This window comes from Oryzias latipes, chromosome 17 (assembly GCF_002234675.1).
Source record: "Oryzias latipes chromosome 17, ASM223467v1".
In the NCBI taxonomy this organism is placed as follows: Eukaryota; Metazoa; Chordata; class Actinopteri; order Beloniformes; family Adrianichthyidae; genus Oryzias; species Oryzias latipes.
This window is the reverse complement of record NC_019875.2, coordinates 29,132,271-29,147,343: the sequence shown is the minus strand read 5'-3', so window position 1 is coordinate 29,147,343 and position 15,073 is coordinate 29,132,271. Positions and strand designations below refer to the sequence as shown.

At 41.2% G+C, this 15,073-nt stretch overlaps 1 protein-coding gene and 1 long non-coding RNA gene across 3 annotated transcripts; both read left to right on the top strand.

The window, feature by feature from the left end:
- The first annotated feature begins 294 nt into the window (after nt 1-294).
- On the top strand, nt 295-9,277 carry LOC105356281. The gene is made up of 3 exons (XR_910485.3): nt 295-345; nt 6,141-6,348; nt 7,435-9,277. It is a non-coding gene; the product is annotated as an uncharacterized LOC105356281 (long non-coding RNA).
- Nucleotides 9,278-9,500: 223 nt separating this feature from the next.
- Nucleotides 9,501-14,223, top strand: LOC101158638 (von Willebrand factor C domain-containing protein 2-like). 2 transcript variants are annotated; one of them, XM_020711196.1, is made up of 5 exons: nt 9,501-9,788; nt 10,158-10,674; nt 12,051-12,476; nt 13,279-13,408; nt 13,587-14,223. In XM_020711196.1, exons 3-5 carry the CDS (start codon nt 12,132-12,134, stop codon nt 13,805-13,807), a joined length of 696 nt encoding a protein of 231 aa, XP_020566855.1. In that variant the 5' UTR covers nt 9,501-9,788; nt 10,158-10,674; nt 12,051-12,131; the 3' UTR covers nt 13,808-14,223. The 2 variants fall into 2 exon arrangements, with proteins under 2 accessions (XP_020566855.1, XP_004079548.1); XM_004079500.4 differs by lacking the exons at nt 9,501-9,788; nt 10,158-10,674 and having other exon boundaries at nt 11,918-12,476.
- The last annotated feature ends 850 nt before the right edge of the window (nt 14,224-15,073 follow it).

The window sequence follows — 15,073 nt, the reverse complement described above, 5'->3', positions numbered from 1 at the left end:
TGCTTACATGGCATACGCAAATGCATATCCGATTCGTTTCCGATTTATTTCCACATACAAGAGAGGCCTGTATCCGATCTGAGAAAAACGGAATCCATGCGCTTTTGTCCTGCTTACACGTTCACCGGTCATATCCGATCTGTGCCACATGAGAGGAAAAGATCGGAATTGGGTCACTTGAACCATGCAGTGTAAGGGCGGCCCAAGACACCGAATTGATACAAAATACGTAACAGGAACGACCAGTAGGGGGCACTGTTTTTTTTCTTCCGGAAAAATCAAAGGCAGTCAGACTGAGAGAGTCACGGGAGAATGGCGGCCTATCTCGGTGGTCAGCGCCCCGAAGTAAGTAGCCTCTATGTTCAACACTAACATCTACTGTCTTCATGTATTGATTGAGTCATTGTCTGGATATGTTTAGAAGGGAAGGCTGGAAAATTCTAATGACCGAGCATTCCACTGGTAATAAACGCAGCACTTACGGACGAATTTGTGAGACGTGAAAAGAGTCTCACGGTAGATCCGTGCGTAACTTTGGCTTCGTGTGTGCGTAACAAGGGATTCGTGTGTGTTTTTTATAGATGTGTGTGTGTGTAAGTACTTTCAAACTGTTGTAATCTTAATTTGTGCATACGTAAATTGCATTTTGTCTTTTTTTCATTTTATATTTTTTTAACTTATACACAAAACGTATTATGTGAGTAACAAATCACGCACATAATCTAAATTTATGCACAAATCCTAATTTACGCACGCACAAAGCAAGAATATGCATACACAAATCCTAATTTACGCACAAATCAAGAATTACGCACGCACAAATCCGACTGAGTCTAATTTCCCTCCATAGCTGGATGTCTTTTGTATGTAGTCCATGAAAACAGACGGATTGTTCAAAAACTCTAAAATGTTTTCCCTTCTTATATGAGTAAGATCAATAAAGTTTAGCGTTATTTACAAAAGGGGTTTATTTAAATATACACCTAGTGTATCAAATGTTTCATAACTCCTATTGCAACAGTAAAATATGTCCAACACAGAGGCTTTCAGCTCTCATCTGTCTGCTCAGCTGTACGACAAGTTAAAAAACAAACAAACTCTGACACAAGTTTCACTTTCTCAAATTTTGGGATCTTTAGACTCAGATACAAAAACAGTAAAGACAACATCTCTAAAGTTAAGCTATTTGATTTGGAAGAAGTTTTGTTTTTCTTCTGCCACAGCTTTTTATTTACAGTACAGATCAAACGTTTGGACACACCTTCCCATTGAATTCCCATTCCCATTTGAATGGGACTGTATCTAACACAGCCTTGAATATTAAAAGTACGAGTAATTTTGGACAAACTAAATGTAGTTTTTATGAAATAAATACATACATTAATAAAATAAAACCCACCCATGATATGTAGTTAGAATTAAATACAAAAAAAAAACCTTTTTAAATATATTCCTGTTTTATTTATAACTTATAAATATGATGACGCATTGTTAAATAATTATTGCCACCAGGTGGCACCAAAATGCTAAAAACCTTGAAGCTATGCTTTTGACTCATGTTGCATTTGTTTATTTTTATGAGGGGGGGTGGGGGTGGGGGGGGGGATGCAAGAGCCATGTTAGAAAATAAACAAAAGGGGGGAGTGAGGGTTTGTTTTTATGCTTTCGGTTCTACAGTTTCACATCTCAGCGGTATGATCGCCTGCTGCTCACTGCAGGCCGTGCTGGAAAATAGAAGTAAATGTATTAAACACACACGAGACAAGCTTTGGAAATTGCAAAGAGACGTGGAAAGGGGATAAAAATAACCCTGACGGAGAAGGGAAAGGAATGCGTGTGTGTCTTTGCAAGAAGCCGCTAAATGAATAAGCAGCAGCAGCAGCTCTGTCATAACTTCTAGCTGCTGTGTCCGTATAAAATGAAAACCATGCAGCCGACTGTGTGTTTTTGCTCCAATCAAACAAAAAACAAAATCCAGCACTAATAGCTTTAGCGCTTCAACGGTTTGGCTGATTCTTTCGCTTCATTCACACTTAAACCACCACAATAACCCTTCAGCCTGCAAGAATAAAATGCATCTAATGTGTTATCCATCAAGTCTCAAGTGTTGTGTCTCAGAACTTTCCTGTCTGACAGAAACGAGGCCTTGTGCTGCATTTGGAGCTTCTGTTTGGAGCCGTTATTCTGAAATGTATGTGCAGATAAAGAAGGTGCACTTTTACATGAGATCTCCACATGAGATCATCACTGCACTCCCATCATCTCAGATGATGGGACCATTTATTCTTTAACTTTTTCATGACATACCAGCAAAATGTTTTAGCATCCTAAAAAAAAGGCACAGCTGGTGGGACAGATGTGGAAGGATGCAATTTTACAACTCAAGTTACGAGTTTTGCACACGATTAATGGAACTTGAACTTCTTAATTAAAAAAAAAAGCTGAAGTTTTGGATTTTGGCTGCTTCAGTGCAGTTTGAAGCTCTGACCTGCATTTTTCTTTTCCGAATCCTCGTGGCCAGTGTGGTGGTGGTGGTGGGGGGGGGCAAACTGGATCACAGAGGGGGATTCTCTCATTTCTGCTGTTAATTTAAAGTGGCTCCCCTGATGACCGCTCCCGCTCAAAGTGGCGTTTTTAACGTGTTCTTGTGGCATTTTCCTGATGATGGCGGACACGTAAAAAGAAAATTAAGGGGGAAATGACATTTCTGAGTATTTCTTCCTTCATTTTGCTGAGAATAGGGAGCAGAAGAAAGAAAAAGAGCTTATTTGTGACATATATACTTGTTGGGCAACAAGCTCCGAGCTCTCAGCAGCATGGAGGGGAAGGGGGGCGGGGTTTCGCTGCAAGGTGCTGCCCAAGAACACAGAGGTGAAATCTTTAAAGAACTCCTGCCGCTCTGCAGAAACTATGTCCTAGAAAATGACACAGGTTTTAAAGGTTTTGGCTAAAAACGGCATCATCATCATCATCATCATTCAAAAACCACTGGGAACACTTTGGAAATAGATCAAAAGATGACGGCAGTGGGACGTTAAGAGACCTCTGATAACTTCAGGGGGAATATACCACACCGCACTTCTATAAAGGTAAAGAAGTCCCACTTCACGGTCACTAGGATGTTCTGAAAAAACACAAAGATAACAAAAGAAATGAATGGGAGAGAATCAGAACCCATTTAATCCAAAATGAAGAAAATATTCCTGAACTGTGATCAACCTTTGCCTAATTCCACCAATTGGGAAAAACATACAGCAGAAACCAGGTAAGGGTTTTGAAATGATGTGCATTGTTTGCATAATTCTAATTTTCAATCCCTAAGCAGCTTAAAATGATTCTGCAATTAGCCGATCAGCAGAGTTAATATGCAAATCTGCAGCAGCCTGACAGGATCGACCTCAGGACCCAAATTAAGATATTTTCCCGTCATGTCAGACACACTTAGATCAGCTTCTGGGTTTGTCTCGTCCACCTCTTCAATGAGAGACGATTTATGAGTCCTCTTCCTGTGGAAATTGAAAAAGTATTTGTAACTTCCTCCCTGTTAGACAAAATGATGATTTGTGGGAAATTACATCAATTCTTGTGTTTTATGAATATTCTTTTCTGCTGCTCAACACGAGTAGGTAAAGTGCAAAAACACTTTATAAGAAATGACAAAAGTATGTGATAAAATAAATAAACTTCAATTGGTTTTTGTGTTTCTACATATACAGCACAATATTTACAGATGCAAAAACTATGGATGCTGAATAGGTTTCAACTATAAGACTCATGCAAGAGGAAGTTCCAAATTAAACATATAGAAAAAGCTGCATTATTCTTGAAGACAGTGATTACATGGCCTCTTTACAGAAAATTAATGTAACTCTGCTGCTGGTTCAAGACCAACATTTGAAATCACAAGACTTGGGGGATTATTTTCCAAAGAAAAAGTAGCCCAGAAATGACACAGAGTCACCAGAAATATTTCCACGTGTGGTCTCTGGGGAGATCAGTCATTTGCACAAACTGGTGTGGTTTGTCTGTGTCAATAAAGTTCAGTGAAATATGAAGAGATGTGGGGCTCCGCTTTCTTTGATCTGCATCAGTGTGGGCCAAAATGTGTCCGTACACCACTTGAGTGGACGGAGTGAGAAATTTCCCAGGACTGTGTCAACAGTCAGTCAGAAAAGGCACAAACACACACACATACACACACACACGCTCGTGCTCACAAATACAGACAATCATGTGCCCGTTAGGGGAAGAAGGATTTTTTTTAAATACTTTGTTTCAGCACAAACACATCTATTGTAGGAAATCATTCTTTTAGCTTTAAACTTTGACGTTTTTAAAACATGTGATCAAAAACACATGATGATACACATGATCAAAATCAGAGAGAATACAGATTCTCAGAAGCGACACACACTGCAAAAAATCAACAAAACAAAAAAACCTGCGAGGTGGCACAGCCTATTGGTACCACCTGCCCCCGCTGCCCCCTTTTGACCCGCCGTCCCTCACTGAGCGGCTGCTACACGCCTTCTCACTGTCCCCATCCTGCCGCCCTGGTCAAAGCTCCACGTAATAAATTCATAAAAAAAATAATAAATAAATAAATCTTTTTTTTCCCCTTCAAATAGTGGCTTTTATTTTTGGGTTTATCTCCACAGCAACCATTTTGGTCATCTGGGATGATGAACATCACATCTATGTGATGTTTAAAGGAATTGGCAAAAGTACATTTATTGGAGCTTTTTTTCGTTGACCACATCCACTTTCCTAATATGGTCATATTGTAGGTGATTTTGTTTCACTCTTGAGACAAAGATTTTTGTATAACTTTGTCACAACATTACCAAGATAGAAAAGAAAAAGAAAGAAAATGTGCGAGCAACACGAGAACGCCACTTTTAGGAGCTCGTCACGCTAACTACGTTAAAAACCTACAAACTTTAAAACCCAAATTTTTTCCCAATAATGCTCGGAGAGTTAAGCGGCAATAGATCGAAATTCTTTGGAGGAGTTAATATTTGTAGAAGGTACTAGCTGTCATTTTTTTAAAATTTAGAATGGCTGCCTTTTCCTGAAGTCAAAGGTCAACAGGTTGTAGTCCTAACCTGGTGGTTCGTTCGAAGAGACACTTTTTTTCTGAATATTGTGCAAAAATGTGAAAATTCCCAAATGTCATACTTTGTCACATAATGGCCACCAAGCCCCAGGTCCTGTGGCCATCCCATAATAATTTCAAAACTTCCCAGAAACGTACGTTTGATAGTTTAGTGACATAAAAATACAAGATAAACACAGTTAGGTTAAACCAATAATAGACAGCAGCCTTTGAATAGCTCAGGAGTTTTCCTTTGATATTTTTATCTTTAAAGTGTAGCCCCCCCACCCCACCCCACCCCCTCTGATTACATAACTATAGCGCACGTCTTGCATTTCCTCCAACCAGAAAAAAAACAAAAAAAGATCTTTTAGCAGCTCAAAGCAGTCTGGGATCTATTTTGTGACAATGGGGCCTTTTGTTCTGGGCTGGCCAGGAAATGGGAGGAAGAAGGAGGAGAAAACAGCTGAGGAAGAAAAGAGGTGCTTTCCAGGATGGCTGGAGTGACTGTGGGCCTCACAGGGAGGAATGAAGGGAGGAGAGGAGGGAGGCGGTCCGGACGAGGGAGGACTGGGATGAGGTCATCAGAAGGAAAATGCACAACAGGAGCGAACTGAGGTGCAGGGAGAAAAGAGAGGAAGTTATTTTAACTTCATCTGTTAATCACAACAGAGAAGGATAACTTATCTTAAATACTTCTGACGTCCAATCATCTTAACTCTAAGGAGGACAGCAAAATGATCGATTCAGAGCTCACAGAAAGGTCTGCTTCAGCATGAAGCAGGGAGAACGAACCTAAAGAGCTGGTTCAGCTGAACTATGAACATCACGCATGGTGTAAAAATGCCACATTTGACCCAGACTTTATCAAAAACTTCTGTATCTCTGAGAAATGCAGTTTTCTTTTACTCCTCAAGTACCTGATGTTAAACTTTAAAACAGTCTGATGACTAATTTAAGGAATTTCCTGCTAAAATTCACATTTTAAATGTTTTTAACGTTAAGTAGGTTTAATTCATGTAATCAACTATGTTGGTGTGTTCAGGAACGAATGGGAACCTCCAGGTATGGAAGAAAAATGAAGGATCTTCAAATGTTTCCAAAAGCCTTTTATGAAGACCATGAAGCTGCAGCAGACGTTGGTCCTTCACCAATTTCCCGCTTTGTACGAAGGAGTACTTCAAGGCCACTACGTACGTTTCGTGTATATTTCGCGGATGAAAACTGGTCATACGTGAAAACACGTGGCAAAGGTGAGAAAAGTTGTGGTCGTGCATCACGAATGAACCACGTTAAAACCAAGGAAGAAGTACGCATAAACCATGCAAAGAACACGCTAATCAATGCAGAACATGAACCGTGCGTGATTATTGCGCTATTTATATGCAATTCATTAGGGAATTGTGTGTCAATTATGTAGTTTGAAGGTGATATGTGCGCCGTATGCGCGATATCGGTGGTTCATGCGTGAAAAGTCTGTTAGACAGATGTGGAATGGTTGTGGATTTGATTTGATATAGAATGTGAAAACTTGTGCATCAAAAATCTGCATCTGTGTGTAAAAATCTTCTGCTGTGAACTGACAAATTTCCATTTGCATGTGTTCATTCAGAGTTACAACTTCAAATCTGTGATTACAACTGCTCAAATGTGCTTCTGCGTGTGCTCCAATCTGCTGGCGCAAATCACGAGTGCGCTACAACTGCTCTCTGAATTCTGACACATTCCTTGCGAGAAACTTGTGTCAAAACTGATCTGTGTCCGAAAATGGAACCAGGGGGGGGAGGGACTTCCTGCTCCTTTCTCCGCGGAGCTCGCCGTGTGTCGATACAAAATGATTGAGAGTCTTGCTGTCACATTTGAACGTTTCTCAGAAGAGTTATTGAAGCAGGAAGTGCGAATCTGTGAAGATCTTTCTAACTTTAGTTAGTCCTGCACTCTGATTGGTTGACTCCGCCTCCTCTTACCCTCCCTCCCCGCCCTGATTCCATTTTCAGACACAGATCAGTTTTGACACAAGTTTCTCGCAAGGAATGTGTCAGAATTCAGAGCGCAGTTGTAGCTCACTTGTGATTTGCGCCAGCAGATTGGAGCACACGCAGAAGCACATTTGAGCAGTTGTAATCACAGATTTGAAGTTGTAACTCTGAATGAACACCTGCAAATGTGAATTTGTCAGTTCACAGCAGAAGATTTTTACACACAGATGCAGATTTTTGATGCACAAGTTTTCACATTCTATATTACAAGTTCTCAAATCAAATCTACAAGTGCGTTCTTTTTGGAGCATTTTTACCTTCACAGCGTTTTGACTGAATTTGTTCTCCAAACATCAACAGGCTGACTGAGTCTGATGCAGCGGCCACTACACCACAGCCCAACGTCCGTTACAGCAGACAGACAGACGCAAGTTGGACATCAATTCCACCCTCATGGACTAAAAGGAACAGGATAGAAATCCAATTCTATTTTCAAAGTGTTTCCCAGTTTTCATGATTATGCTGATTTTAGCCCAAATCAAAAAAGCAGTTCAGCATAAAATTCACCTTTGTGTTGTGGGCGTGGCAATTGGCACAGAGAAACCCCGCCCCCTTCCCCTCCCAAATCAGGGAGCTCACCCAGCGTATTTTCTATGCCACAAATACGATCTTTTTCAAATGGCATTTCTTTCGTCTGCTCCTAATTCACAGCGATTTGAATGAGAAATACTCAGAAATTCTATTTGAAAGTTTATTTCCTTAAATATTTGTCTTCCATCACAAGAAAATAGCCACAAGAACATTTTAAAAACAACATTTTCTTCAGAGTGAGTTTTTGAATTTTATGTGAAGAGAAAAGCCTCTTTCCATACTTTTCTGACTATTATAACATTATTTGGTTTCTGGTGTATTTCTGACCTTAATGTGAAGCTTAGCTTTAATGGGAACCAAAGCTTATTAACATCATAAAGAAGTAAATTATACTTTTTTAAGGTAGAGTGTAGTTATTATAAGAGCTGTATAGCCGAATTTTTATGGGTATCGAGTGGACTGGAAAGTTTATTCTTAGGGTTAAGATGAGGGTAAATTGTGATGACAAAGACAGTTTTGTATAAATATAAATAAAGGCTGTGATTACATTTGACCCCTTAAGTCTTTGAAGTCCTAGAACTGCCAACAATGTAAATATGTTTTATCATATTTTTATCCCTTTTATTTAAGAAAACTGCTGGTCCCAGTGGTTCATGAGAGGACCAAAGACCAATGTTTGTGCAGGAAAATAATATATAATTCACTTCTTTCTTGGATTCAAGAAACATCAGACAGGATATTCAACTGGCTGGATTGGAAGCATTCTGCAGAGAAGTATTGCTTTGGGGAATGCCATTGGTGAGGCGTGCGTTTGGCTTTACGTATGAAAGTCATTCAGCTGATCCACAGCTCGGAGCAGCTGAGCGATCAAAGGCCTGCAGCAGACGCACACACTGGGCCGGGGATCAGGGTCGAACGTGGCACTGAAGCCCGCTTCAAAGAGGAAATTGGATTTGTGCTGGCACCATCCGAGCGGCACCAATACCTCTGGCATTGTTCCCACTGAGCCACTAACAATGGGGAACGCTTTTTGGACTCAAGGGACTTTCTATAATATCTTTCTGTGGTGCGAGCCAAAAAAAAGAACAAAAAAACAAAAAAGGAATTTACACCTCTCCTTAAAAGGACCACGGGAGAAAAAACTAGATTATCGAGTTGCCAGTTTGAGCGCCGATATCCAGAAAACTGAAATGTGCGGAAAAATCTTAAACTAGGGGCAAACAATGATGCTGTGACACCTCCTTCTGCAGGAACATTCTATTGAAGTCGAAAAAAAACATCCTTTGAAAATTCTATATCTAACAATAACAATATGGAAGTTAAAATCTTGGTGTAACTTCCACAGACGCTTCATGTGCTTAAAACACATTCAAAAATTCTGACTTACCTTTTTTTTACAGTGTAACTTTAGAGTGGAGCTTTGGGCTTGGAAATATATAAGAGATCTGTGTTTTTGTCCATTTTAATTCAGTTTATTTTAATTTTTGTAGTATGAGTTTTGTTTACTTTCTCAATTCCAAAGTGTAATTGTTCATATTCAGATTTAATTGTACGATTTGGGCTATTAAGTGAGATTTATCTCTGTTTTGAAAGCTTTTTGAAAGTTTGCTTTGACATTTTGACCTTGACTCTTTACTGGGGAGGGGGGGGGGGGGCACAAGCAGACATGTGGAGGGGGATGTCTAACCTGCAGCTGTGCTTTGCATTACAGTTATGTGATATAGGGGAGGGGGGGGGGCACAGCCAGATTTCCTCCATACGGAAGTAATCAAATGTTATTTTTCCATCAACATCTTTAAAGTTTTACATTCAAAACAGGAAATAGGTTTTTTAGGAGTCACAAGTAAGAAAAGATGTGAATAATTGAAAACTATTGGATACTAAATCAATGTTCCATGATGATCCTTTAGTCCATAAAGCTTTGCTACCTGTGAGATGCTAACGCTACAACTTCTAATGAATTCTTCACGTTGAAACAGAAAGTCATCGTTTGGTGAGATTTCTTTAACCATGAGGAGCTGTGAAGTCTTTTACTGGTCTTCCTGGAACTGGACCCCATAACATCCCAGCGTGACCTCGTTCCACAGAAGGCGCAGGAACACGAACCTTTAAGGGCGGTGAAGGTACTGATCTCAGTAGCTCACTGTAACATCAAAAGCAAAGCATGCTGGGACATCTCTGGTTACGGTTAGGTGCAGTGAAAACGAGGTCTGGGAGACCGGCCAGCCTCTTTGTGATGTGTCGGTGTGCTGGTCCGGTTAGCAGGTACCAAACACACCGTTCTGGATTTTGAAAGTGTGCACACGTAAACGAGAGTCATGATGGACCTTATAGGCGTGCACACACCCCCAGAGCTCACGGGGACAAAACGTTAAAGGATTCAAAGGCGCAAGTCGTCCTTTCTGCTGTGGTTGAACCTGTCAGGTGACAGGAAGTGGTCTTTTCAAAATCCATTCTTCGTGTTCCTGAAAAGGCTTCTTTTCACTCAGCAGCTGAGGAAGAGCGGCAGCAGGAATGCAGTCGGAGGAAAGGACGACATGGGGAGGATCTAACCTGACTTCAGATCCCGCCGCCTCGGACAATGAGGACCTTGATAGCTGGAGGAGCGGCCGTATCAAAGAATGTGTGCAGACCCGCTGTCAGCTTCTCTTTAATGAGGGACAGAATTTATTTCATGGCTGCTGAACAACCAGAAACAGAAATAAAAGACATGCAGGAAGGAAACACAATGAAAATGAAAGCTATTTATATGTAGCTTAAAGGTGAAAACTGAAGGACAGTTGGAAAAAGTTGACATTTTTTTTAAATCCAGAAAACTTGTGTCTGTTTCCAGAGTTTTTGCCAGAGTCTCATGTCTTTAAATGTAGATGAAGGAACATCAGAGGAGGACCAAAGGCTGTGCACACAAACGTGTCACAAACCCAAATGCTTCTTCGGGACTTCAGGAGAGAAGGGGGAGGACTTTTAGTCGCTCCACTGCGATGAAGAGTGCAGGGCAGAGATGAAGAGGTGTGTGTGGAAGCAGGACGGTTCAGGTGTGTTGGCTTAGAAAGGAGAGCTGAAGGTGTTCTCTGTTTCCATGAAGCTTTGATAGAACAAAGAGGACGGGAAAATAAAAAAAGAGAAAAGGATGAAGCGATGAAAATGTAAAATGAGGGTCAGGAAACAGTAGGTGAGTAGATGTAATACATAATGAATCATCCAGATATAGATCTACCTGTACTTGAATGGCCCATTGAATCCAATAAATATTAAGTTTGTCAAATGAATTATTTGCTTGAAAAGAAGGAAGTAAAACTATATAATCCCACACCTATTAAGACTTTTTTTTCCATCCTAATCTTTGATTTATCTTATATTTATACTTCACCAGTCCAAGTGCAGATCATTTATCAAATAACAAAGATGGAGTGCTTATCTGTCATGATCAGAAACCATGGGGAGGAAGTTTAATGAGAGGTCCATATTCCGTAGATAGTCCATGATGGCTCCATGTTAAAAACCACTCGAGCTCGGTAGAGGTCGACTTTGACTTCTGCAGCTTTTGGAGCTAACGCACAACAAATGTGAGTTAAATCTAATCAGAAAGATTGCCTAATGAAGGTTACTCTACTGGATGTAAGCGGCCTTAAGCCTGACATGTGGACAGCGTCTTCTTCAGTGCACACCCGGACAGCGAAGCAGAAGCAAACCGGGTCCAGGTGGTTTCCTGTTGGAGCTTTGCTGCAGGAGGAGAGATGGGCGACACGTGGAGATTAGAGAGCAGAACAAAGAGGAAAGAGTGCAGATGGTAGTGTTTGACATTAGAGAAGAAAGGGAGTTAGCTGAGCTATGGAGATGGTACTTAACCCACTGAGGATACATCATAATTCATGTGACTAAACGGGCCTTTCTTGCCATAAAAATGTATTTGTGAACTCCCTTTTTACAAGGAGATAGAGTACTAGTTCATCTTATGAGTTAAGCCTTAGTCACATGAGAACCATGAAGAGAAAGTACGATGTTCTGTTTTAATGCTGCCTGTAAGAGACTTAAAACAGACTGAGCTAGAATTAAACCACTGGACAAAATGGGATTTGATCCATATTTCAAATTTATGAAGAAGCCTGTTTGCTTTTCCAAACATTAATATATAAAAAAAAGGCTCGTTTTAAAACAGGGAAAGTGGGACAAAAGCTGCTTTTAACATTACTGATTAATTAACGATAACGAGAGGGCGGGGCTTGGGGCCTCCGCTGTAAGTGGTGAACTCTGTCAAACTCTCCTCCTCGTTTCCTCCTGCCCCTGAGCTCCTCTCCTTCCGGGCTTTATGCAGTTTTGCGCAGCTCCTCCAAAGGAGGTTCCGACGACTTGATCCAGTCAGGATGTGAACTCTCATTCTGCAGAACCCCCCGCCGGACCAGATCTAACTCTGCACAGCAGACCTTCCTTTTTGAGCGACCCATCCAGATCAAGCCAGAGGCGCCATGGCACAGAGCTCCAGCGCGCGCCAGAGGATGGCCCGCACCTTCCTGACGCTCGCGCTGTGCGCTCAGGTGGGGTCCGGCTTCTCGGTGTCAGAGCAGCAGGAGAACACCTGTGAGGCTAACGGCAGCACCTATTACCTGGGGGAGTGGTACTTCCTGGACTCGGACCACTGCACCCAATGCGAGTGCACCGCCGAGGGCTCCGTCTGCGCGCGCACGGAGTGCACCTCTCTCCCGGCGGCGTGCATCCACGTGAGCCACTACCCCTCTGACTGCTGCCCCAGGTGTGAGAAGATCGGCTGCGAGTACAGAGGGGTGGTGTACGAGCTGGGCCAGAACTTCCAGGTAGATTTTTTTTGTGTCACAACTTCACATGCAGCAGTATTTGTTCACATCCATAAACCTTATTTTACAGTTTTAAACTACAATATAAATAATAAAAAAAGATGATAGATTATAACAGTATGACATTAATATAAACGGATAATTCATATAAATAACCAAAAATTAATTTAAAATAGAGATATTTCTTAAAAAAAAAACACGGATGATCCTCAAGTTTCGGGCTATTTTCCCTTTAATCTCCAAAAATGAGCATGCGCACAGCACATGACAATGCATAGATGAATGTGCATCAAAGAGCAGATGGCGCCCCCTTTTGAGGAGACCTGATGTTGCATCTTGGTGATTTCTGTGGAGGGATTTTTGGACCATAATTCCGAGCTCATTGTTTTGAGCATAAAGATTCGTGTGTTCAAAAAGATATTTTGCACTAGAAACAGAAATAAAAAAGTTCTTTAACTTAAAAAATACGTGCAAACAAAACAATTTACTCTTAAAACTTAAAAATACATGCACAATGTCTGGGATTGGCTGGCTTTTGTGGCACATTTGTAAGGTGCTCTGCTCTATCAATGGAGAATTGAAATTGAGAATTGTTTTTTTCTGCACATATTTTTGAGTTTCAAATGCATTTTTTTGTTTCAAGTGTAACATAATTCTTTGACTAGACAACATTTTTAAAGTTTGCACTGAAAACAGTGGATGTTGCGATTGGAATAATGGCACAAAAATCCCTCCATAGAATTTTTAATCCCTTTTCTGTCTGATGTAGCTCTGATGAGGAGTTCATGCGTGTGTTTGTCAGCCATCAGAGTGCGAACAGTGCACGTGTGACAGCGACGGCATCGCCCGCTGCCTGGTCGCTGATTGCGCCCCCCCACCCTGCGTGGATCCGGTCTACCAGCCGGGGAAGTGCTGCCCCGAATGCAAGGAAGGTGAGACTGGAGGAAGGAAAACCCAGAAAACCAAATGAAAATGCAACACATCAAGCATATTGATCTATATGCATCACTGTGGCGTTCCTTTGCTGGTGGCGAGTTGCATTTGATCGATTTGCATGCGTCGATAAGTGTCACCTCAGACATCATAATCACTTGGTAATTTTTCCTCAAGGTCCCAACTGCTACGTTGATGCATCCCACAGTCAGGTGATTCCTGCAGGGGATCCAGTCTGGGTCGATTCCTGCACCAAGTGCCGCTGTCATGACGGACAGGATGCTGGCTACTGGGAGGGAAACCGTCTCGCCTCCTGTTCCCGCCTCAAAGGCTGCACACCACAACAACCGTCTTATCAGCCAAACGGATTTAGTGCAGCACAGAAAGCTGAGGCCTAAAATTCAGATTTGGTATCGGCCTGGTCAGGTGCATGCTTCATTTTTTTTTATCACGAAAACAACCTTGGCGTAGCATTTGTGAAATTTAAAGCCAGAGGCTGCAGTTGGCTGGAACCAGCAGCGGCTGCAGTTTGAGAAAATTGACTCAGAATTTCCATAAAAATAATTAAAATATATTTTTTTAAAGCATGAAAACCTTTGACCTTTGGATGCATGAATTTATTTCCAATTATTTTGTTTTCAAGTAGATATTAAATCAATGTAATTTTGTAGCATCAATAGGCGTCAAAGGGTTAAATATCTCCGTTAAACCTGAATTTAAACATTTTTTAAGGTCAAATTGTTACTGTTATTGGCCCTAACTCACTTTGTATGCCTTTAGAGAAAAATAAAAGTTTAATCTAATAAAACAAAAATGTGGTTTTGCTGTAAATATTTGAATTATATGAATTTTATCCAGATTATATAAACTGTATTGATCCAGCTGGAGCAGGAAATGCACGCAGAGCAGCAATGCAGCTCAGAAAGGACGTGAGCACAGACTGAAGTATCAATGTTGTATTACACCTATAGTTCAGTCTTTATGTTGACTGACGTATCTATCTATCTATCTATCTATCTATCTATCTATCTATCTATCTATCTATCTATCTATCTATCTATCTATCTATCTATCTATCTATCTATCTATCTATCTATCTATCTATCGGTGTAAGATGCGGCAGGGAAAGCATACATGGAGCGCCAAAATCAAGTGGCTGCAATAATATACAGGAACATGTGTGCAGAATATGAACTGGAAACCCCAAGGTCAAAATGGGAAACACCTCTGAAGGTGGTAGAGAATGAGAGGGCAAAGATCCTGTGGGACTTCCAGATTCAGACTGATAGGATGGTAATGGAGAACCAACCAGACATTGTAGTGGTGGATAAAGAACAGAGGAAAGCCGTTGTGGTGGATGTGGCAGTGCCAAGCGATGGGAACATCAGGAAGAAGGAACATGAGAAACTGGAGAAATACCAGGGACTCAGAGAAGAACTGGAGAATGCATGGAAAGTGAAGGTGACAGTGGTGCCTGTGGTAATTGGAGCACTCGGGGCAGTAACCCCCAAGCTGGAGGAGTGGCTACAACAGATACCTGGAAAGACCTCAGACCTCTCAGTCCAGAAGAGCGCAGTGCTAGGAACAGCTAAAATACTGAAGGACCCTCAAGCTCCCAGGCCTTTGAATTTATCTTCGCTTTTCCAGATGCTGAAAGTGCTTAC

Bases quoted from the DNA above. Each gene is read 5' to 3' on its own strand.
- LOC101158638 (XM_020711196.1), top strand. From the start codon at position 12,132: ATGGCACAGAGCTCCAGCGCGCGCCAGAGGATGGCCCGCACCTTCCTG. The intron at 12,477-13,278 runs GTAGATTTTTTT...TGTGTTTGTCAG, and splicing joins AGCTGGGCCAGAACTTCCAG to CCATCAGAGTGCGAACAGTG. The intron at 13,409-13,586 runs GTGAGACTGGAG...TTTTTCCTCAAG, and splicing joins CTGCCCCGAATGCAAGGAAG to GTCCCAACTGCTACGTTGAT.